This window comes from Hemiscyllium ocellatum, chromosome 45 (genome assembly GCF_020745735.1).
Source record: "Hemiscyllium ocellatum isolate sHemOce1 chromosome 45, sHemOce1.pat.X.cur, whole genome shotgun sequence".
Taxonomy (NCBI): domain Eukaryota; kingdom Metazoa; phylum Chordata; class Chondrichthyes; order Orectolobiformes; family Hemiscylliidae; genus Hemiscyllium; species Hemiscyllium ocellatum.
The window spans coordinates 12,576,244-12,598,656 of record NC_083445.1 but is presented as its reverse complement, the minus strand read 5'-3'; the positions used below and the strand labels follow the sequence as shown (position 1 = coordinate 12,598,656).

At 43.9% G+C, this 22,413-nt stretch overlaps 1 protein-coding gene across 1 annotated transcript in view; it reads right to left on the bottom strand.

Annotated features, from left to right (window-relative positions):
* The window catches only part of xab2 (XPA binding protein 2), a 47,515-nt gene extending 28,293 nt beyond the window's left edge, over positions 1–19,222 (bottom strand). Inside the window, exons 1-10 of the mRNA XM_060854901.1 lie at positions 19,010–19,222; positions 17,108–17,256; positions 15,928–16,051; positions 13,710–13,907; positions 12,846–12,980; positions 11,973–12,137; positions 6,996–7,140; positions 5,229–5,380; positions 2,561–2,680; positions 642–773 (exon numbers count right to left, since the gene is read on the bottom strand). Of these exons, the coding sequence (XP_060710884.1) occupies positions 642–773; positions 2,561–2,680; positions 5,229–5,380; positions 6,996–7,140; positions 11,973–12,137; positions 12,846–12,980; positions 13,710–13,907; positions 15,928–16,051; positions 17,108–17,256; positions 19,010–19,045 (1,356 nt within the window). The 5' untranslated portion in view covers positions 19,046–19,222. The remainder of the gene's footprint in view (positions 1–641; positions 774–2,560; positions 2,681–5,228; positions 5,381–6,995; positions 7,141–11,972; positions 12,138–12,845; positions 12,981–13,709; positions 13,908–15,927; positions 16,052–17,107; positions 17,257–19,009) is intronic.
* Positions 19,223–22,413: the final 3,191 nt, after the last annotated feature.

Genomic DNA, 22,413 nt, shown 5'->3' with positions numbered 1-22,413 from the left:
GGAGGACTGACTTCCTTCCCTAAAGGACAAAACCAATGGAATTTTAAAAGAAAATGATTATAGTTTACTGGTCACCATTACTCATGGCTAGTTTGTATTCCAGGTTTGTTAACTTATTGAATGTATTAATTTGATTTTAATTACAGCCAGCTGCCATGGCGACCATAAGCCCATAAAGATACAGGAGCAGTACGAGATCATTCAACCTATCAAGTCTAACAACCATTTGATCGTGGCTGATGATGGGATTTGAACCCCTGCCTCTAGAACATTAACTAGGATTACTAGACCAGTGACACTGACACTACACCACTGACTTCCTCTAAAGTGAGCCACAATCCCTTTACCCACCCGTCATTTTAGATTTAGGACATGCAGGGAACCGACCTGAGAGAATGCTGCCATTCCTGTAACATAAAATAATCAAGACACATTAGTTGGAGTTAAAACTGTACTTGAATTTCTTAAAAATTCCTTCAGGGGAGTCACTGACTAGGCCAGCATTTATTACCTGTCCCTAATTGCCCCGAGGGGTATTAAGAGTCAGTCACGTTGCTGTGGGTGTGGAGTCACATGTAGACCAGAGCGTGTAAGGATTTGTCATTTTGTGACAATGACAAACAGGACACTCAAAGACCTACCCTCAGCAACTGAAGAGCCTCATCATAGTTTTCATGCCGCAGTTCCATCTCCCCATATTCACACCAAACGCTGGCAAGGTCATCAACGTGCTTGAAGTTTACTTTTGTGGCTTTTTCAAATATGGTTCGAGCCTGAAACAGAAGCAGATGCAACTCAGGAACGTTTACTGCCCTTTTCAAGGGAGTCAGGCCACAGCAGCAATGTTCGAATGTCAGGCTGATGTTGACTGCACATCACTGGCAAGGCTCACTATATTTAAGAGCTGCAGTACCCAGCAAAATAAAACTCTCACAAGGTTTGACCTTCCAGCTGCTTGCTATTTTAATCACCTCACTCCCATACTGACACTGCCATCCTGTGATTGCTACAGTGTTCCAACAAAGCTCAACGCAAGCTGGAGGAATAACACCTCATTCTCTGCTGAGGCATCTTATAGCCTCTAGGGCTCAATGTTGAATTTAACAACTTCAGAGCATGACTTCTGTCTGCCATTCTGTTTAAAAACAGCACCCCTAGCCACGTCTTGTTTGTGCTTTGTTGGCTTTGCTCTCAGTAGAATGGAAGGGTCACTCTAATTTCTCTCCACAGATGCTGCCAGACCTGCTGAGCTTTTCCAGCAAATCCTGTTTTCATTGGATCCATTCTCTCCTTTCCATACCTGACATTTGCAACAATTTCACTCTGTTTGAACCATTATCACTCCCTCTGCCTTTTGCTCTGAGGATGATAATCATCTGCTCCACTTGCTCCTCTTTTCCACTGCCTCTCAACTTCTGACAACAGCACAAAAACTATTTTCCAGCTACTTTCAGTTCTGAAGAGGGCATACTGGACTCAAAAAGTTAACTCTGCTTCTTTGTCCACAGGTGCTGCCAAACCTGCTGAATTTGTCCAGCATTCTCTCTTTATATTTCTGCAGCTGAGGTGGCTGAGTTAGGAGGTGTATGCTGGGAGTGTGCATTACCCGCAAATACCTTCTTCAAGAACTGTGTAAAGGTAAGCTCCAGTTCTACACTTCACCAGAACTTAAAATAGATTGCACCATTTATTACATGGTGAAAATATGGGAATTTGCTAAATTCCCTCCATCCATCTCACTGTCAGAAATCATACGACACCAGGTTATAGTAATGTGGTGCCACTATTTACGAGAGGTGGTAAGGACAAGCCATGGAACTACAAACCTGACATCGGTGGTGGTCAAGTTGTTGGAGGGAATCCTGAGGAACAGGATGTACATGTATTTGGAAAGGCAAGGACTGATTAGGGATAGTCAACATGGCTTTGTGTGTCAGAAATCTTGTCCCTCAAACTTGATTGAAATGTTTGAAGAAGTAACAAAGAAGATCGATGATATCAGAGCGGTGGACGTGATCTATATGGACTTCAGTAAGGTGTTCGACAAGGTTCCCCATGGGAGACTGGTTAGCAAGATGTATATCTCTATGATTCTACAGTCCAACCTGATCTGACGAAGGAGCAGCACTCCAGAAACTTGCGATTTCAAATAAAGCTGTTGGACTGTAAATGTGACTTCAGATTTTGTCCACTGCAGTCTAACACTGACAGTTTCACAGCAGTCCATCATATGGCTTTTAAATGTTGCCATGGAAGTCTTTCCATTTCAAGCACATAAGGTCATAAATCAAGCACTTCCAGGCTCTCTCGATGCTGTCTCAATAAGGTGTCTCAGTTCCAGATCTCAGAAAAAAAGCTCCTGTGTGAATCTGCCAAATAACTCCATTTCCCTCTGGTGAGGCTGCCAGTTACAACCTTTTTGTGGAGGTCCAGCCTCATCAGGAACTGGATGGAGAGCACAAAGGGTTCCTGCAGCCAGAATTTTGCCCATCAATCTAGCAATAACCAAACCTATTGCACCATTCCCGAAGCTTTAAAATACAACAAAGACACAACTTACATCCCGAATTTGACTATTTTCTTCATAAAACTTTGCAAACGAAACCCAGAGCGAATGTGGCTTTCCAGTAGCTTTTAACGGGTCAACGGTCTGGACCGCTTCTGTGTACGTGTTTATGATCTGTAATGCAGGACAGCGATAAACAAGTAGATCAAAGGTTTCAATTCCTACCTTTAAAAGCAAAATGAAGCCATCTGATTAGATGTAGCAAGAGTGTGTGTGGAATTACAAAGCACTTTGCCACAACTAGGCAAAAGTGAGTGCACGTCCACCAATGTCAGTTATTGTATCTGTTGCTCCCGATGCAGTCTTCTCTACATTGGGGAGACTGGACGCCTCCTAGCAGAGCGCTTCACGGAACATCTCCAGGACACCCGCACCAATCAACCCCACCGCCCCATGGCCTAGCATTTCAACTCCCCCTCCCACTCTGCTAAGGACATGCAGGTGCTGGGCCTCGCCACCATCGCTTCCTCACCACCCGACACCTGAAGGAAGAACGCCTCATCTTCCGCCTCGGAACACTTCAACCCCAGGGTATCAATGTGGAGTTCACCAGTTTCCTCATTTACCCTCCCTCCACCTCACCCCAGTTCCAACCTTCCAGCTCAGCACTATCCTCATGACCTGTCCTACCTGCCAATCTCCCTTCCCACCTATCCACTCCACCCTCCTCTCTGACCTATCACTGCCATCCCCACCCCCATTCACCTATTGTACTCTTTGCGACCTTCTCCCCAGCCTCACCGCTCCCCCATTTATCTCTACACCTTGGAGGCTCCCTGCTTCCATTCCAGATGAAGGGCTTTTGCCTGAAAAGTCGATTTTCCTGCTCCTCGGATACTGCCTGACCTACTGTGCCACTCTGATCCAAACTGTGCCACAACTGACATGGTGCTCCCGGTATCAGAGTGAGCAGCAGAGGAGATACTGCACCACTGAAGAAAGCTGCAAGAAAAAGCCACGCGTTCATGAAGTGATGGAGCAGGGTCAAGGGGACAAAATGGCCTGCTATTCTGGTCTCTGTCACGCCAGCTCACGCACAGCAACTGCCAATAAATGACAATGACAGACACTTTGAGCAGACCACCAAGTTACCAAACGTCTACTTTCCACATGAACATTTGACTTTTCCAATATGCATTCAAGCTCGTTACGACTGACACCTTGGAAAAAAGGCATGGACAGGAAGATTACAGGGCGACTTAGAACTAGTCACGTGCCCTCTGTCTAAATGTGAGCTGTAAGTGTTTACAAATTACTGTAATAGTTCCTTTCTAAAGTAAATCTTGAAATATAAAAACATTCCTAACTCAAAGGACAGTGTAATTATAGTATCCATCACAGGGGACACAGTATACCCATTATTAACAACTCAGTACCTGTGATTAAACTCTTATGTTTTCTTTCTCTTACTTTTACAAATCAGCTGAACCACCCAACCCTTGAACTGGAAACAATTACTCCTGTTTAATGATACTCGGTGTGAGCAATACTGGAGTAATCTAGGAGACAGGAGGATATCTCGAGGTAGAGGCGGCCAGATTAATTCAGAAGTGCTGCACGTTACAAGTATCAGGAAAAAGACAGACAGGTGTGAAGTTTCAAGGTGAAATATAGTCAGATGGCACGTGTTTGAGTATGGGGAAGAGTGGATAAATTGTATGTAGATGGGTTTACATATTGCTGCTTGGCAGGAGAGAACTTTGAGTATCGCTCACAAGAGAGACCCATTTTGATCCGTGCAGGTAAAACAAACACGTCCAAACAAAGCACTCTTTTCAATTAAAAACTGTGGGGAAACATCGCAACCAGTCAATGTTGACTGGCCAATCGATCAATAACCTTTTCTCATGCAGTACAAATTATTGTTTCCTCTGAAATTTGGCATTCTTGAGCCTGTTGTGACAATTGTAAGATGAAATGTTTCGCTGACCTGTATCTTTTTGGACTAGTTTAATAAAGTAGGTCATTTACCTCATTACCTACTTCCATAAATTGAAATCAGCATATTAACAACTTGGAAACAACAGACTCGTCACCAGAATTCAGGCATATCACAGGCTATCCTGCATTTTTGAAAGGGACTATTTCTCATGTGAGATCACTTATTATTCAGTGCAACATAAGAGTCATGGAGTTGTACAGCACAGAAACAGACCCTTCGGTCCAACTCATTCGTGCAGACCAGATATTCCAAAGTCATCTGACGCCATTTGGCCCATATCCCACTCAACCCTTCCTATTCATGTACCCTTCCAGATGCCTTTTAAATGCTGTAATTGTACCAGCCTCCACCACTTCCGCTTGAACCTCATTCCATACACGCACCACTCTCTGCGTGAAAAGACTACCCCTTAGGTTCCTTTTAAATCTTTCCCCTCTCACCTTAAACCTATACCTCTAGTTTTGGTCTCCCCTACCCTAGGGAAAAGACCTCGGCTATTCACCACATCCATGCTTCTCATGATTTTATAAACTTCTTTAAGGTCACCCCTCAACCTCTGACGCTCCAGGGAAAATAGCCCCAGCCTATTCAACGTCTCCCTATAGCTCAAACCATGCACGCCGGCAACCTTCTTGCATATCTCTTCTGCGCCATGTTGTGGGGTTTATTCTAAAAGGGTCAGGCAGCAAGCCTGAGGATTCTGTGGAAGACGTTCCTCACCTCACGGGGTTTTCCTTCATACAGTTTGACCCGCTTATGCCACTCATGTACATTGTGGGGGTTCTGCCGAAGCAGTACACTGTTCAAAAGGAGGGGACGTCTGTTTATAAGCTGCTCAAACCGTGCCAATCGAAGCTCCAGATCGATATCATCTGTTAAAAACAAGTGGACAGGTGTATTACTGCCACTGGCTGCGTCAGTCATCACCTCAACGTACACGTCAGCATCAGGGGATAACCCCATCAAGAAACATAACTGAATGTACTATCTAAACTTCATAAAACAATGTTAGAACTATCTAAACACCAGATAAGCTCTAACTGGAGTACAATTCTAATCATTCTAATGCAAGAAGGACTTGGTGTCACTGGAATATTTATGAGGTTGTAGCCTTTAGCCAAGAGAAAATATTTGGACTGGCTGGGGCTATTTTCTTTGAAACAAGAGGGCGAGTGAAATGAATTTGAGGTACACAAAATTAAAACAAGCCTTGGTAGAATGGTTGGGGAGGACACGTTGCTCAAAGTACAAGTTAAATGGTCAGGAACAGAAATTTAAAATAATTGATGGAAGGAGTAGAGGAGAAATTGAGAGGGAAACCTTTCAGTTGGTGGTGGGTATCTGGAATTCACTGCTTGAATGGGTGGTAGAGGCAAAAGTGATGATTGCATTTGAGAAGGATCTTCAATCTGCATTTCAAGTTACTTAATTTTGGGTTACAGGGCTGTGACCCAAGAGCTTCATAAAAAGTTTTCACTTGGATGGCACAGATGCAATGGATCGAATGGTCTCAGTGTCTTAAATGTTTGATGTACAGGACAGAAGATTGTGTTAATTGAACTTACAGTGGTGCAAGGATTGTGAAAGTACTCTCATAACTCAGCTGCCAGCCAGAGAAATCCGAAGTGTAAAGTTATACAACCAATGGCATATGCCAGTGCCCTTTTGACAGCTCAATCTGAGAAAGATTCTGGATTAGTGGTGCTGGAAGAGCACAGCAGTTCAGGCAGCATCCAAAGTGCAGTGAAATCGACGTTTTGGGCAAAAGCCCTTCATCAGGAATAAGGGCTGATGAAGGGCTTTTGCCTGAAACGTCAATTTCGCTGCACTTTGGATGCTTCCTGAACTGCTGTGCTCTTCCAGCACCACTAATCCAGAATCTGGTTTCCAGCATCTGCAGTCATTGTTTTTAACCTCGTCAATCTTAGAAAGAAATGAGGTACTGACCACCCTGTTCCAACCATGGAATTGGGTACAAATCTATCTTTGTGACACTTACTTCTCTGAGTTCCATACAGAATCTAGTTTGGAGCAACCAGTGTGGAAAATTCCCAGTAGATTACTGATCACAGGAAAAAAGAACCATTCTCTCCTTCATTTCATTAAAAAACACAGAAAAATCTTTGTGGCATAAGGGCTTTATCCAAAAGACTAACTTTGGTGCCAAAAAAGTATAATAATTCACTGAATAAGTGAAAATGAAAAACAAAACTCAACAATCTGCAATATTTGCAAGTCATGTATGTATACAACTGCTCACATGCGACTCTCCTCAGCTGAATTTTCTTGTCCATGGCTTGTCCATACAGACAGTACCAGAGGTGGCTGCAATTTACCTGCTGCCATTGACTCCATGGGATTGCAACTGAAGAAAGGCTGGATTGAGGGATCATTAACTGCCCGGCGCCACTAACAGGCCCAGCACGGGACAATAACTGCAACGGTGGAAATTAATAAAAGAAAGCAAAACATGCAAAATAACTCTACCTTCTTCTGCTTGCCCCATTTCTGCTGTCGTTTCCATTTTAGCCGCAATCATGCTCTCCTCAAACTGGGCATAACTATCAAAGACTTGGGTGAAATCGCGAACTGTCATCACTGTTTGAATCGCCTCTTCGTAGACATCTCTGGCCTACAGGGAATGCAGAACTCATTCTGTTGTTGCTCCATTGAAAATAATAGAATCACAGAGACATTACATCACAGAAGGCTGTTCGATCCATTATGTCCATGTTGGCCCTCCAAAGAAACAATTCATATACTGCTATTCCCTTGCCTTTCTTCTCTCTCATTGCCACACATTCCTCTTCACAGGATGAGAGAAAGAAAAGAGAGAGAGAGAGAGTGACAAAGAATGTGGAAAAGCAAGCGGGGGGGAAGAGAGAGAGAGAGGAAAAAAAAGAAAAAAAAAGAGACGGGGCAGAGAGGCAGAGAGACAGAGAGCGAGAGAGAGACAGACAGAGACTGAGAGAGACAGACAGACAGAGAAAGAGAAAGAGAGAGAGAAAAATGGAGAAAGAGAGAGAGAAAGACTGAGAGAGAGAAAGACTGAGAAAGAGAGAGAGAAAGACGGAGAAAGAGAGAGAGAAAGACGGAGAAAGAGAGAGAGAAAGATGGAGAAAGAGAGAGAGAGAGAGAGACGGAGAAAGAGAGAGAGACGGAGAAAGCGAGAGAGAGAGAGAAAAAGGGAGAAAGAGAAAGACAGATAGACTGAGAAAGAGAGAGAGAGAGACTGAGAAAGACAGAGAGACTGAAAGAGAGAGAGAGACGGAGAGAGAGCGAGACGGAGAGAGAGAGAGAGACGGAGAGAGAGAGAGACGGAGAGAGAGAGAGAGAGAGAGAGAGACGGAGAGAGAGAGAGACGGAGAGAGAGAGAGACGGAGAGAGAGAGAGAGACGGAGAGAGAGAGAGACGGAGAGAGAGAGAGAGACGGAGAGAGAGAGAGACGGAGAGAGAGAGAGACGGAGAGAGAGAGAGACGGAGAGAGAGAGAGAGAGACGGAGAAAGAGAGAGACGGAGAGAGAGAGAGAGAGACGGAGAAAGAGAGAGAGAGACGGAGAGAGAGAGAGAGAGACGGAGAAAGAGAGACTGAGAGAGAGAGAGAGAGAGAGACGGAGAAAGAGGGAGAGAGAGATGGAGAAAGAGAGAGAGAAAGACGGGGAAAGAGAGAGAGAGAGAAAGACGGAGAAAGAGAGAGAAAAAGACGGAGAAAGAGAGAGAGAGAGAGAGAGACAGAGAAAGAGAAAGAGAGAGACGAAGAAAGAGAGAGACGGAGAAAGAGAGAAACGGAGAAGAGAGATAGAGATGGAGAAGAGAGAGAGAGACAGAGAGAGAGAGAGAGACAGACAGACAGAGAAAAGAGACACAGAGACAGTGTTTTTTCTCCTTTGTTCCTACATAGGAACTGGCAAAGTCGGCATGTGGTTTACTAGGAATACCTTAGCATGAGGTTGAGCACTAAGTACGTTGCGGTCAGTCCGGGGCCACTGACATGAAGAGAGAGTTGATAAGTTTTTATTTTAAATGAAGCAGAAAATTTTCAAACGGGACTTGGCACATAATCTTACAATCTATGATGCAGTAAATAGTGATTAATTGGTTCCACTGATTGGTGAGCTGGTAAGAACAGGGCAAAAAACAAAATCTAATCGGCAGAAGAAGAATTAATGGGGAAGCTGGAATGAAGATCTTAATGTGGACAAAGGTTAGAATGAGAAATATCCTGCTATAAAATAGCAACACACACACAGACACTATATTCTTTTCATTGTCCATTATTGCTGGGCCTCTTGCTGAGATATTTGTATCATCGATAGTCACAGGTGAGGTGCTGGAAGACTGGAGGTTGGCTAACATGGTGCCACTGTTTAAGAAGGGTGGTAAGGACAAGCCAGGGAACTATAGACCAGTGAGCCTGACCTCGGGTGGTGGGCAAGTTGTTGGAGGGAACAGGATGTACATGTATTTGGAAAGGCAAGGACTGATTAGGGATAGCCAACATGGCTTTGTGTGGGAAATCATGTCTCACAAACTTGATTGAGTTTTTTGAGGAAGTAACAAAGGGGATTGATGAAGGCAGAGCGGTAGATGTTATCTATATGGACTTCAGTAAGGCATTCGACAAGGTTCCCCATGGGAGACTGATTAGCAAGGTTAGATCTCACGGAATATGGGGAGAACTAGCCATTTGGATACAGAACTGGCTCAAAGGTAGAAGACAGAGGGTGGTGATGAAGGGTTGTTTTTCAGATTGGAGGCCTGTCACTAGTGGAGTGCCACAAGGATCAGTGCTGGGTCCTCTACTTTTTGTCATTTACATAAATAATTTGGATGTGAGCATAAGAGGTACAGTTAGCAAGTTTGCAGATGACACCAAAATTGGAGGTTTTGTGGACAGTGGAGAGGGTTACCTCAGATTACAACAGGATCTGGACCAGATGGGCCAATGGGCTGAGAAGTGGCAGATGGAGTTTAATTCAGATAAATAAGAGGTGCTGCATTTTGGGAAAGCAAATCTTAGCAGGACTTATATACTTAATGGTAAGGTCCTATGGAGTGTTGCTGAACAAAGAGACCTTGGAGTGCAGGTTCACAGGATAGTGAAGAGGGAGTTTGGTATGCTTTCTTTTATTGGTCAGAGTATTGAGTACAGGAGTTGGGAGGTCATGTTGTGGATGTACAGAACATTGGTTCGGCCACTGTTGGAATATTGCGTGCAATTCTGGTCTCTTTCCTACCGGAAAGATGTTGCTAAACTTGAGTGGATTCAGAAAAGATTTACAAGGATGTTGCCAGGGTTGGAGGATTTGAGCTATTGGGAGAGGCTGAACAGGCTGGGGTTATTTTCCCTGCAGCGTCAGAGGCTGAGAGTTGACCTTATAGAGGTTTACAAAATTATGAAGAGCATGGATAGGGTAAATAGGCAAATTTTTTTCCCTAGGGTCGAGGCGTCCAGAACTAGAGGGCATATGTTTAGGGTGAGAGGGGAGAGATCTATGTGACAGTTTTTTCACCAGAGGGTGGTACTTGTATGGAATGAGCTGCCAGAGGATGTAGTGGAGGCTGGTACAATTGCAACATTTAAGAGGCATTTGGATGGGTATGTGAATAGGAAGGATTTGGAGGGATATGGGCCGGGTGCTGGCAGGTGGGACTAGATTGGGTTGGGATATCTGGTCGGCATGGACAGGTTGGACCAAAGGGTCTGTTTCCATGCTGTACATCTCTATGACTCTAAATACAGCATGAAAAGCAAGCAAGATAAAAGAAGGTACTTTTTGAAGAAAAACATATCAGTGCTCACCTAGTTGGGTCAAACAGGCTGTTTCTATAATATTCTCTGAATAAAATAAGAGCAAAGTGGAATTCCCATCAAGTTGGGCAAAATGAAAATACTACCACCTTGACAGACTGATGTTGCGTGGGGTCACAGTTTCCACAATATTCCTTCAAAGTGTCAAATACTTAAAGTCACTCTGCTTTATAAATGGTTTGAAAAGCAAGAACTGTCAGGAAAACCTCAAGGAGACTCAAGTAAATCCAATGACATCAAACATTAGTAATCTAGGGGGTCTCACTGCTCACCAAAGAGAATGAGATCGTTTCAGCAGGGACTGGAGTGATTGACCACACTGAAGATGACAGGTGCTTTCTCCAGGCACTTACATTTCACATTACATCGGACACCCCGAGTTTAAACAAACTCCTAGAACAGATTGTGAATCCATTTTTCCAGAGAAGATAAAGCCCAAGGGTTGACCTGATAAGGTTACGAAGCGGTTTGAAAGAGTAGACTTAGAAAAGATACAGGGAAGCAAAAACAAAACAAAAAATTGTTAAACGTTGAATGTATTAGTGACTACTTTAAAGAATACTGAAGCACTACTCCACAGTGCCAGAGATCTGAAAATAAAAAACAGGAAATGCTGGAAATCTTCAGCAGGTCGGACAAGAGCCATATTAGAAGTTACTTTATCTATTTATGTTACATACTTTATGCTTTTTATCCAAGGGATGGGGGAGTCTCCGGCAAGATCAGCATTTGTTGCTGAGCTGTAACTGAACTTGAACGGAGTGGTTTGCGAGAAAGACGATTATTGTCAACCACGTTGCTGCAGATCTGGAGTCACACAGAAGCCAGACTGGATAAGACAGCAGATTCCTTTCCAAATTATGAACCAAACAGGTTTTTACAACAATCAACGATAGATTCCGGTCTACTGTTGATTACCAGATTAATGAAGTGCTGTGGTACAAATTGATCCCGTGCCCCAGAACATTAGCCTGAACCTCTGGCTTGCTTGTTCAGGATCACTGCAATGGATCTCTCCAACGATCACGGACCTGAACTGTGAATTTCGCCCTCACCACAGAAGTTGTTGAGACCTGTTCAGCATTTCCGGCATTTTTTGTATTGATTTATTCACAGAGTAGTTCCAATTCGCAACCTAGTTGGAACTAGCAAACGGAAACAGTAGAGGTGGATTACAACACTGAATCCTACAAAGGGGACAAGATAGAAAGGAATAGAAGGGTATCTTCATGTGTCTGATGACTTAGGATAGGAGCATTTTGTCCAGTATTTAAACACTAGTACGGACAGTGTGGGACAAATGGCTTTTTTTCTGGCCTGGAATTTCTATGTAATACTCTTGAAGAGAGTCCAACTAAGTGCGTAATTTTCATTTTACCGTTCAGAGTCAAAACTCTTAAATCCAGAATTTAAGCAACACTGGAACTGGGTTAGTCAACTTGCATCAGTCTCTACAATAACCTGGTGCATAAATAACCCTTCAAATGTAGCATTCAGTGCCACTACAGTCACTAACAAAACAAATATTATATGCATAAAAACAAAAAGATCAAAGTGAGTACAAAATTATGTTTTTTTTATATCAAATTTTCTGGTGAGAATATTAGAACCCAGCATTGATCAGAATTTCCTTGTAAATTTTGAGCCCATACCTTCTCAAAATGACCACTTCGAATGTAGTAGTCAGCTAATGAACACCAGAGCTTCCCTAGTTGGTCAGTGAAACGAGTCAGACCTCCTCGGATAATGGCTCCAACATTCAGGGATTTCACTTTGTCTGGGTTTGTAGAAATGAGATGGCAAAGCTCATGCCACAGCTGTGGAAATACAAGACTCTTGGTTAAAAAAAAACAAAATGCAGGCCTTCATTGTCTGCACCTCAAAGATTTTGCTTCCTTCCACACTCATCACTGCATTCCTTATAGATATAGTCACCACAGTCCCGTAGGGTTGTTCTCTCATTAGATAGGGACACAAGATTGGTGCTGGTTTAATCTGGCAGTCTCCACATCTCAGGTGTGGGGAGAGGTTGAGAAGGCAGGACTTTCATGGTAACCCCAGCTGGGATGGGAATTGAACCCACAACGTTGGGACCACTTTGCATCACAAACCAGCCATCCATTTAACTGGGCTAACTAATTGCAACTTGCTTCATCCTCTGACTGGGTGGCAGGTTGGCACAATGAAGAGAGCGGTGAATGGAGACAGTGGGTGGAGGAGCAGTTATTTAGGAGGACCCAGTCTGAAATGAATTTCTCCATTTCTCAACCTCCAATTCGAAAAAGCAAGCTGGGCTTTCCCAATCAGAATCACTTGCCAAAGAATCATGGCTGGTCCCCCTGAAATTTGGCATTCTTCCATCTGTCCTGAAATGAAAAGCATCAACAACATGTATCTTTTATTTCCAACCCCATCTCCAAGTTCTACACTATCAAGCGACCAGATCCATTATAACATACTAGACTTGATTGCTCACTGTTTCTGCTTACACAAAGATAATCAGCTAGACCGAAAAAGGGGCTTACTTGGTAGTTTGACTTCCCCTCTTTCGAGACAAAGGATTCATCGTTGACGATGCCAGCGAGCCGGACTGCAGCCTCATCGAGTCGATCTATAGAGCGGAGGTACACAATGTACTCCTCAGCATTCTCAGGGGACAGCTGTAAATATTGGAAGATCTTGAGTAATGTGAAGGAACATTGTTCATTCAGAAATCAATTGGTCGAGGAGCAGTGGGGAAACATTGCAATTTCTCACTGACTGGCACACAAGCCTCCAAGGAATGAAATTTCTTGTGTCAGTTCACAATGATTTATCGTTCATCATAAGACTACAGCTGTTGGTTCTAGACTCTCCCACTAAGGAAACAGAGAACTTATTAGGCTGGAAGCTTAAGTATTCTGCATGTTTTTAAAAAATATTCATCTAAATGTCAGCGAATGAAAGCCCCATTCTCCTCACTTAAATATCCACTGCAGATGCACCAAGGCAAAAGGAACTCTAACTAGATTGCCTGGCGGCTCCTCTAACAACACCTGAAGGACAAAGTAACAAGTGCAAGGCAATATCATCCCCTTCAAGTTCTGAGATCCATATTCTGACTTGGAACTGTATTGTGATTCCTTTATTGTTACACATCTGGACAGTTCTCTCTCAAATAGCACGATGGTAGCACCTTCAACACTTGGACTGCAGAGGTTCAGGAAGGCACATCACAAGATCAACGATGGCCAATAATCGTGGCCTTGCCGGTGTTGCCAACATTCCTTAACTATTAACAACTAAGCGACCTTCCACAGACTGCTTTAACCAGTGGTTCAGAGGACCAGCTAGGAAAGGATCAACTGCTCCAATCAAGCTGCGAGTATACAAGCTACAATTACTCATACCTTCAGGTAGCGCCTATAGACTCTGATTGCAGTCTCCGGCAAGGGAAACAAACGAACAAACTTCAGGTACATAGGCCAGATGCGATAATGTTGAGTAACAGGGAGGGCACGGAGAGCCCTATCGAAGGTTCGACGAGTTCTTGTTACCTTACACTGATCAACCAGGAACTGACAGTAGTCCAGCCAAATACGTGGCATCTGCAAGGTCAAGGGGTAGACTTTATTTAATGTTACTGTCCTGAAGTCACTAATGTGTGACTATACATTCAGCCATCTGCATTCTTTATATTTAACAGTAGGCAAGTGCTGTCCGTATTAACTGGAGATTGTGCTTCTAGAAAGACAGCATTCGAAATGTTGGGTGAGGAGGTGCGTGTTTGTGATGTGTATTTCTATAGCAATTGGCTCCCATTCTATCCTGCACCATTTGACTTTCTGGAGGCCACTCTTCCACTAGATAGCTAAATGTAGGCAAGGACAAACTATTCAAATACAAAACAATCCAGCCCTCAAGTCAGGAAATACATTTACTGTCCTATGGGAGGCAGTAGGAATCCCAAACTGATTCCTTCTTTATTCTGCCACACATCACAGCTCAACAGCATGAAGATCAATGGGTGTCTCTGTGGTTGACATCACCCAACCGAGCTCATCAAACCCCAAATCATTGATGCTCCGACCTGTTGGGCTGTGCATGGATTAATATAATACAAGTTGGAGCCTTAAAATTCAAAACATATTTCTAAATTCATCCAGCCCACCATAAATCAGAATCAGATGGTAGGTGTGTATTGAAAGTATCAAGTCTAGAGATATTAAAATAGTGGAGATGGCACTGGAAATGAGGCAGAAGAGATGGAGCTGGAAGGAAGCAGCCTGAGTGATGGACTGAAGATGTGCTTTGAAGCTTCTGTTGCAAGGGACCCCTATTCGTTTGAGATATTGTTTAAGCAGCTGCCTACATCAATATTCACAGAAGTTTCATTTATTATCATAGACCCCTAGTGATTCAATGCATAATTCTTTGACATTTTGATCAGATATAGATAGGATGGTTCAGGAGGCATTTAGCAAGCTTGCCTTCATTGCTGAGACCTTCGAGTATAGGAGTTGGGATGTCATGTTGAGATCGTACAGGATCTCAGTGAGCCCTCTTCTGGAGTACTGTGTCCAGTTCTAGTCTCCCTGTTACAGGAAGGATATTATTAAACTGGAAAGGGTTCAGAAGGGATCTACCAGATATTGCCAGGTATGAAGGGTTTGAGATACAGGGAACAGTCTGGATAGGCTGAAACCTTTTCACTGGAGCGTAGGATGTTGAGAGATGACCCCATAACAGGTTTATACAATGATGAGGAGTATAGATGGGGTAATAGAAGGTGTGTTTTCCCTTGGCTGGGGGATTTCAAGATTCTGGGGCATTCTGAGAGGAGGAACATTTTAAAAAGACAAGGGACAATTTTTTTTGTTTCGACACAGAGGATGGTTCGTGTGCGGCACGAACTGCTAGAGGAAGTGGTGGATGCAAGTATAGTTATAACATTTAAGGACATTTAGATAAGTTACATGAATAAGAAATGTTTGGAAGGATAAGGGCCAAGCGGAGGCAGGTGGCTCTAGTCTAGTTTGGGATCATGTTTGTTTGGCATGGGCTGGTTCGACCGAAGGCTCTATTTCTGTGCTGTATGATTCTATGACTATGAACATGGTTAGTGTGTAAAAGGACCTCATCTTAAGGCTGGGGAGGGGGAGATTATAGTACTGACTATTTCCAATGTATTCGCAAGACGTGAAGGCTGCTGACAAGGCCAGGAGCTACTGCTCATTGTTAATGGCCCTTTAGAAAAATGGTGGTCAGCAGCTTCCTTGACAACTAAGTGACTAGTTAGGTGACTTTAAATGGCTGTCCAGTCAATCCGATTGCTGTGGGTCTGCAGTCATAGAGTGGGTAAAGTCTGGAAGATCATGTTTACTAGAGGGTACTAGTAAACCAGACAGAGTATGTTTTTACGACAGCAACCCAGCTGTTACAGGGACACCATCACTGACACCAGCTCGATTCTAGATTTATTTCATTCACCGAATTTAAATTCCCCAGTGGTGGTGATAGGATTTGAACTCACGTCTTCAGATCATTACCCCAGTCCTCTGCAGTACTAGACAATGCAACATTACCACCATGCAACCTTACCCACCAAGTTAAACAAGCAATACGTACCTTATGCATGAAGACCAGGGCTCGCTCATGGCAGTTGTTAACCTCCTCAAATGCAGGGTCTGTGATACATTTTCCCTTCACCTGTTTCCGCCTCTGTTTCAGGTAATTGTACCACAACTTGTAACTGGGAAAGAATTAGAAGCAGACTTAATATACAAGACCCAATCATAGTATGTAAAATCCCTTGGAAAATTCCAAGAAAAATCTGCAGGCTCTACTTCTCCCAAGTTCATCCCTTTTGTCCTGCAAGTGCTTTCATTGGACTTGTGGAGTCTGACAGCCCTCTGGTGTATTTTATTTAATACCTTTGTTAATGATTTGGGGCTAGGAGTTACAAGCACAACTGTGAAATCTGCTGAAAGACACAATGCTCATCAAGTGGGCAGGTTTCAAACAGGATAAGCTAAGGAAGGATTTGGACGTACTTGTGAATTCAGAATATGGGTAACAGGTGTAACACAATGCAATTCAATAGTAAAGCTAACTAGAAAAGGGATGCCCAACTTTGTGTGGGGGAAGGTTTCTAGCTGTCTAAAACCAGGGGTCATAAATATAAAACAATCATTCATCAATCTATTGATTAATTCAGGAGAAACTCCAATAACAAAAGACTGAGGAGAATATGGAACTCACTCTCTCAGATAAGAGCTCAGGTGAACAGAACCAATATCTTTAGAGAGAAGCTGGATAAGAGAATAAATGATACATTGATCAGGTTCTGATGGGGAAGGAGACTTATATCCAGCAGCAGAAATACCACCATTAACTTGACAGATCAAACAGCCTTGCTTCTGAGCTTTCACATTACACACAACCTCTTGTAGTCTAAAAGTGGCATTTTGTTCATCTCTGATGTGCCTCATAGTTGGTATTTGGTCTGGTACATCATTAAAATGCTTCACTAGCGATGAAGCTGAAGTAAATACTCCAAGTACGCAAAGCCTACTGATTCTAACAATGTTTAAACCAGTGATACCGAGGATTATTGGAAACACCAGCAAATGACATGTCCCAAGGGAAAATTCTTTTCCATAAATCGACTTTGTGATGGACGCAGACAAGATACAAAACTTTGATCTGTGCTTGATCTTTTGAACAAGCCAGTTGCTTCTATCAGCTGTTGATCTCAAAAGCCTCAATGCCCCTACTAAAACTTGTTGCTCCCACAAAGAAACAATACCTGCCAGGAAGTTCTTTGAGTGCTCGCTCATAAATCATATTCACCACATGTTTGGGTGCAGACTGTTTGAACTCTATGTAGCGGATCCAACATTTAACAGAGTAAGGATTGCGAATTATTTCCTCTTCATATGGCAGATCATCTTCTTCCTGTCAAAGAGATTCAGACAAGTGAACAAAACGAAGGGGATGCAAGACAGTTTCAGACCCTTGGAGAAAGACTGTTGCACTGACAATGTACAAAACATTGCTTTTGTCAACATAAACAGCAACTTGGTAAAGCAAAACTTATCTGTGATTATCAAATTATCTATTACAAAAGGTTCCTTCAAAACTGTTCTTTCCAACATATTCTGAAAAAAGTAAAAGACCATTAGATTAGATTCCCTACAGTGTGGAAATAGGTCCTTCGGCCCAACAAGTCCATGCCGACCCTCCGAAGAGCAACCCACACAGACTCATTTACCCTACACCTAACATTATGGGCAATTTAGCACGGCCAATTCACCTGACCTGCATGTCTTTGGGCTGTGGGAGAACTTTGGTACCTAGTGATTAATTTGGAATTATACAATTAACTTACTCAGCAACTTGTGGTTGGCTTGGTGCACCTGTAAAAGCCAGGTCCAAGCTGTAATCAAAAAGCACAGCAAGAATGTACAATCCTCACACTCCAAATCTATTTCTGAGAACACGAACAGCAAGATGGAAGTACTTCAACTGAACAACAAACAGCAATTTTACAGGCATTTGGCGAGGGATGGTCGAAGACACTTGTGTGCTGGGGCTGCCCTGTTTTGTACCATGTTTAACAATACAACGAGGTAGCTAAATGGTCTCAGACTTATTGTTTTCAGTAATTAGTTTCTAAGATGTCCATATCTACTATTATTAAATAGGCAAATGAGGACTGCAGATGCTGGAGGTCAGAGTCAAGATTAACGTGGTGCTGGAAAAGCACAGCAGGTCAGGCAGCATCCGAGGAGCAGGAAAATTGACGTTTCGGGCAAAAGCCCTACATCAGAAACGAAGCCTTGCTCCTGATGAAGAACTTATGCCCGAAACGTCGGTTTTCCTGCTCCTCGGATGCTGCCTGACCTACTGTGCTTTTCCAGCACCACTCTGATCTAATCATTATTATTCTAGTCATGGGCGGCACGGTGGTTAGCACTGCTGCCTCACAGCGCCAGAGACCTGGGTTCAATTCCCGCCTCAGGCGACTCACTGTGTGGAGTTTGCACATTCTCCCCGTGTCTGTGTGGGTTTGCTCCGGTTTCCTCCCACAGTCACAAAGATGTGTGGGTCAGGTGAATTGGCCACGGGAAACTGCCCGTAGTGTTAGGTAAGGGGTAAATGTAGGGGTATGGGTGGGTTGCGCTTCGGCGGGTCGGTGTGGACTTGTTGGGCCGAAGGGTCTGTTTCCACACTGTAAGTAATCTAATCTCTCTCAAATAGGCAAGTTACATCACAGAATCAGACATTTGGAGGCCAGCATTCAGTGCAAACATTGTTTTGTTTTTGAGAAGTGGTTTCTTGAAGTTAAGTAGTGCAATGTAAAGAACTGAAGGGTAAACTATGGACAAGAATCATCTGGTACCACCTTGTCAGTCCCAAAGTGCCTGCCACCAAATGCATTAATGTTTGAAGCTACTGTTCACTGCAGCTGTCATTTGGGTCCAAATCCCATCTTATGATTTCAGCACAAAATATATTTTAAAAAGGAACAATGTAGGATGTACAGTTCCTGAAGGGGAGAAAGGGGGCTATACACCCAAGAAGCTGTCAATGCCCTGGGAGACTGACTAGAAAATCGAGACCGAGGCTTTAGCTGAGGCCTACCCGCAAAGACGGGCTCAGCCGGCGGGGAATGTTAGACTGGGAGCCATCACCCCGGTTCACTTACAAAAATAACATCGTGCTTCTGCATGGAGCCGTTCATTTTTGCCCCCGCGGCCGCAGCCAACACCGAGTCGATTTTCCTGCTCCTCGGATGCTGCCTGACCTGCTGTGCTTCCCCAGCACCCCACTCTAATCTAGACCGAGGCTTCGCCAGCGAACCGGACTGGACTGGGCCCGAGGCGCCCTCCCTTCCGCCACTCCGGTTGGTGGGCGGGACGTGAAACGTCACGACACTCCCGCCCACCGCGGCCGTTGGTTGGGTAAAGCTATAGATGGACAGGCGGGTAGACCAATGGGCTTCGGGTCTCGCTGCCTGCGCTTTGATAATGCCTTTGGAAGCTGATTGGACACCGTGTAGGCCCTTTCTGATTGGGTCGTTTCCCCCACGTGGGACCTGGCTGTCCTGATAAAAAGCTGATGTTGGGCAAGTGGGACAGTGATGGTCTTGACATCCTCTCTGAGTTGTTGTTCATACTCAATGCACAAGAAAGGAAAGCACTAGAGCCACATAAAAGAAAAAGTTATCTTACCTGCAGACAAAGGATGCTTGACTTTGGATGCTGCCTGAACTGCTGTGCTCTTCCAGCACCACTAATCCAGAATCTGGTTTCCAGCATCTGCAGTCATTGTCTCTTAAAATGGGATAAAAACAAGCTTTTTCCCGGCGTGAAGGATTCAATTACGAGAGGTCATGCTTTCGGTGTGAGAGGTGGAAAGTTTAAGGGGGATACACGTGGCAAATACTTCACACAGAGGGTGGTGGGTGTTTGGAACGCGTTGCCAGCAGAGGTAGTAGAGGCAGGCACGGTAGATTCATTTAAGATGCGTCTGGGCAGATGCATGAGTAGATGGGGAGCAGAGGGGTACAGATGCTTAGGAATTGACCGACAGGTTTAGACAGTACATTTGAATCGGCTCAGGCTTGGAGGGCCAAAGGGCCTGTTCCTGGGCTGTAAAATTTCTTTGTTCTAAACTGAAGAAGACGACATTGAGAAAGCGAACGCACTGCTTGCGGATACTGACGCTTATCAACACGTGGCAATACACCTGACCCCACAATTGAAGAACCGGATCACAGCCCTACTCAAAAACCTTCAGATATCTGGAGAATTAAACATGACAGATTTCCAAACAAATGAAATCAAACAGATGCAATGCACCACGCTTCTACGGATTACCCATAATTCCCAAAACCTGAACAACCACCCCCCTCCCCACCCCACCCCCCCCAGATCCATAGTCTCGCTACCCGGAACACCACCGTACAGATTGTTCAAGAAGCTACACTAAAGACTATAACACCTAGTAGAAGACTCACTCCATTCCGTTGACTCCACCCAAAAATTCCTGAAGACCATCAAAGACACCAAGGTAGAAGAGGATGAAAAAACGGTCTCCTTTGACGTAACTGCCCTGTTCACACCTAGCCAAGGAAACACTGACTACACTATTAGAAGAACCAAAGACACATACAGCAAACACCGCCAACTTCATCAGCAAGGACAACACTGTCATGCTGGTGGACCTATGTCTTACCACCCACTCCACTTTCAATTACATAACCTACAGACAAACCAATGGAACACCTGTGGGATCTCTGACAGCAGGGTTCTTAGCAGAGGCAGTCATGCAGAGACTCGAACAAACAGCTGTACCAACCATTCAACCCAAACTTTGGGTCTGCTATATGAATGACACCTTTGTCATCACTAAACAAAACAATTACAAGAAACCTTCAGGATCATCAATAATACCTCTACTGGCATAAAATTCACTAAAGAAGAGGAAAACAACAACAAACTGCCATTCCTAGATGTCACAGTAGAGCGAACAGCCAATGGGGAACTTCAAACCAGTGTCTACAGGAAAACAACATATACGGACCAAATATTAAACTATAGAAGCAATCATCCCAACGCCCACAAATGAAGCTGCATCAGAATATTATTTCAATGAGCCACCACATACCGCAATGCAGAGGAACTACGCAGAGCAACGTATTCAAAAAGAATGGGTACCCAATGAACACAGTCTGCTGATTTCTCAGCAACAAACCCAAACAAGCAGACAAAACACATCCAGAAACCTTAGCCACTCTCCCTTACATCAAAGGCATTTTGGAAATGACTGCCAGACTACTCAGACCCCTTGGTATCATGGTAGTTCACAAACCCTCCAACACTAAAACAGCAGCTAATGAACTTGAAAGACCCTATACAGCCAACAAGCAAAACTAATGTCATTTACAAAATACCTTGCAAGAACTGTAGCAAACACTACCTTGGACAAACTGCCAGAAAACTAGCCACCAGGATACATGAACATCAACTAGCCACAAAAAGACATGACCCACTCTCAGTAGTATCCTTACATACAGATGAGGAAGGACACCACTTCGACTGGGACAACACATCCATTGTAGGACAAGCCAATCAGAGACACGCACAAGAATTCCTAGAAGCATGGCATTCCAATCGACTTGGACCCCATTTACCACCCTCTGAGAAAAGGAACAGGAAATGACATCACCAACCCAAGGAAACCTGAACACATAAAGAGAAAATGGGTTACTAACACCAGTGCTTCCCTGGAGACTCGCTGATGATGTTACCTCATATGGTGTCGAAACGTTTGAAAAACGAACCTTCCAGCTCAGCGAGCAAACTTACATCCACAGGTTCATAGTTCCTTGAAAGTGGTGTCACATCTGGTCATGAGGTATTTGGTATGCTTGCCTACACTGGTCAGAGCATTGAGTATAGGAGTTGGGATGTCATGTTGCAGCTGTACAAGACATTGGTGAGACCACTTTTGGAATACTACATACAATTCTGGTCACCCTTCTATAGGAAGGATGTTAAACTAGAAAGGGTGCAGAAAAAATTTACAAGCATGCTGCTGGACTGGAATGTTGAGTTATAAGGAGAAGCTGGGGGATATGGTGAATAGCATTTTCTAAGGTAGGGGAGACCAAAACTAGAGGGCGTAGCTTTAAGTTGAGATGGGAAAGATTTAATAGGGACCTGAGGGGCAACATTTCATGCAGAGGTTGGCACATGTGTGGAATGAGCTGCCAGAGGAAGTAGTAGAGGTGGATACAAAAGCAACATATAAAAGACAGAAGTTACATGACATCAGGTTTTAGTCTGACAGAGTAAAAACAAGGACTGCAGATGCTGGAAACCAGATTTTAGATAAGACTGGTGCTGGAAAAGCACAGCAGTTCAGGCAGCATCCAAGGAGCAGGAAAATCGATGTTTCAGGCAAAGGCCCTTCATCAGCAGTGATCTGAAAGCTTGTGATTACAAATAAACCTGTCGGACTATAACCTGATGTTGTGTGACTTCTGATTTTGTCCTTCTCAGTCCAATACCAGCGCTTCCACATCACATATGAAAGACATTTAGA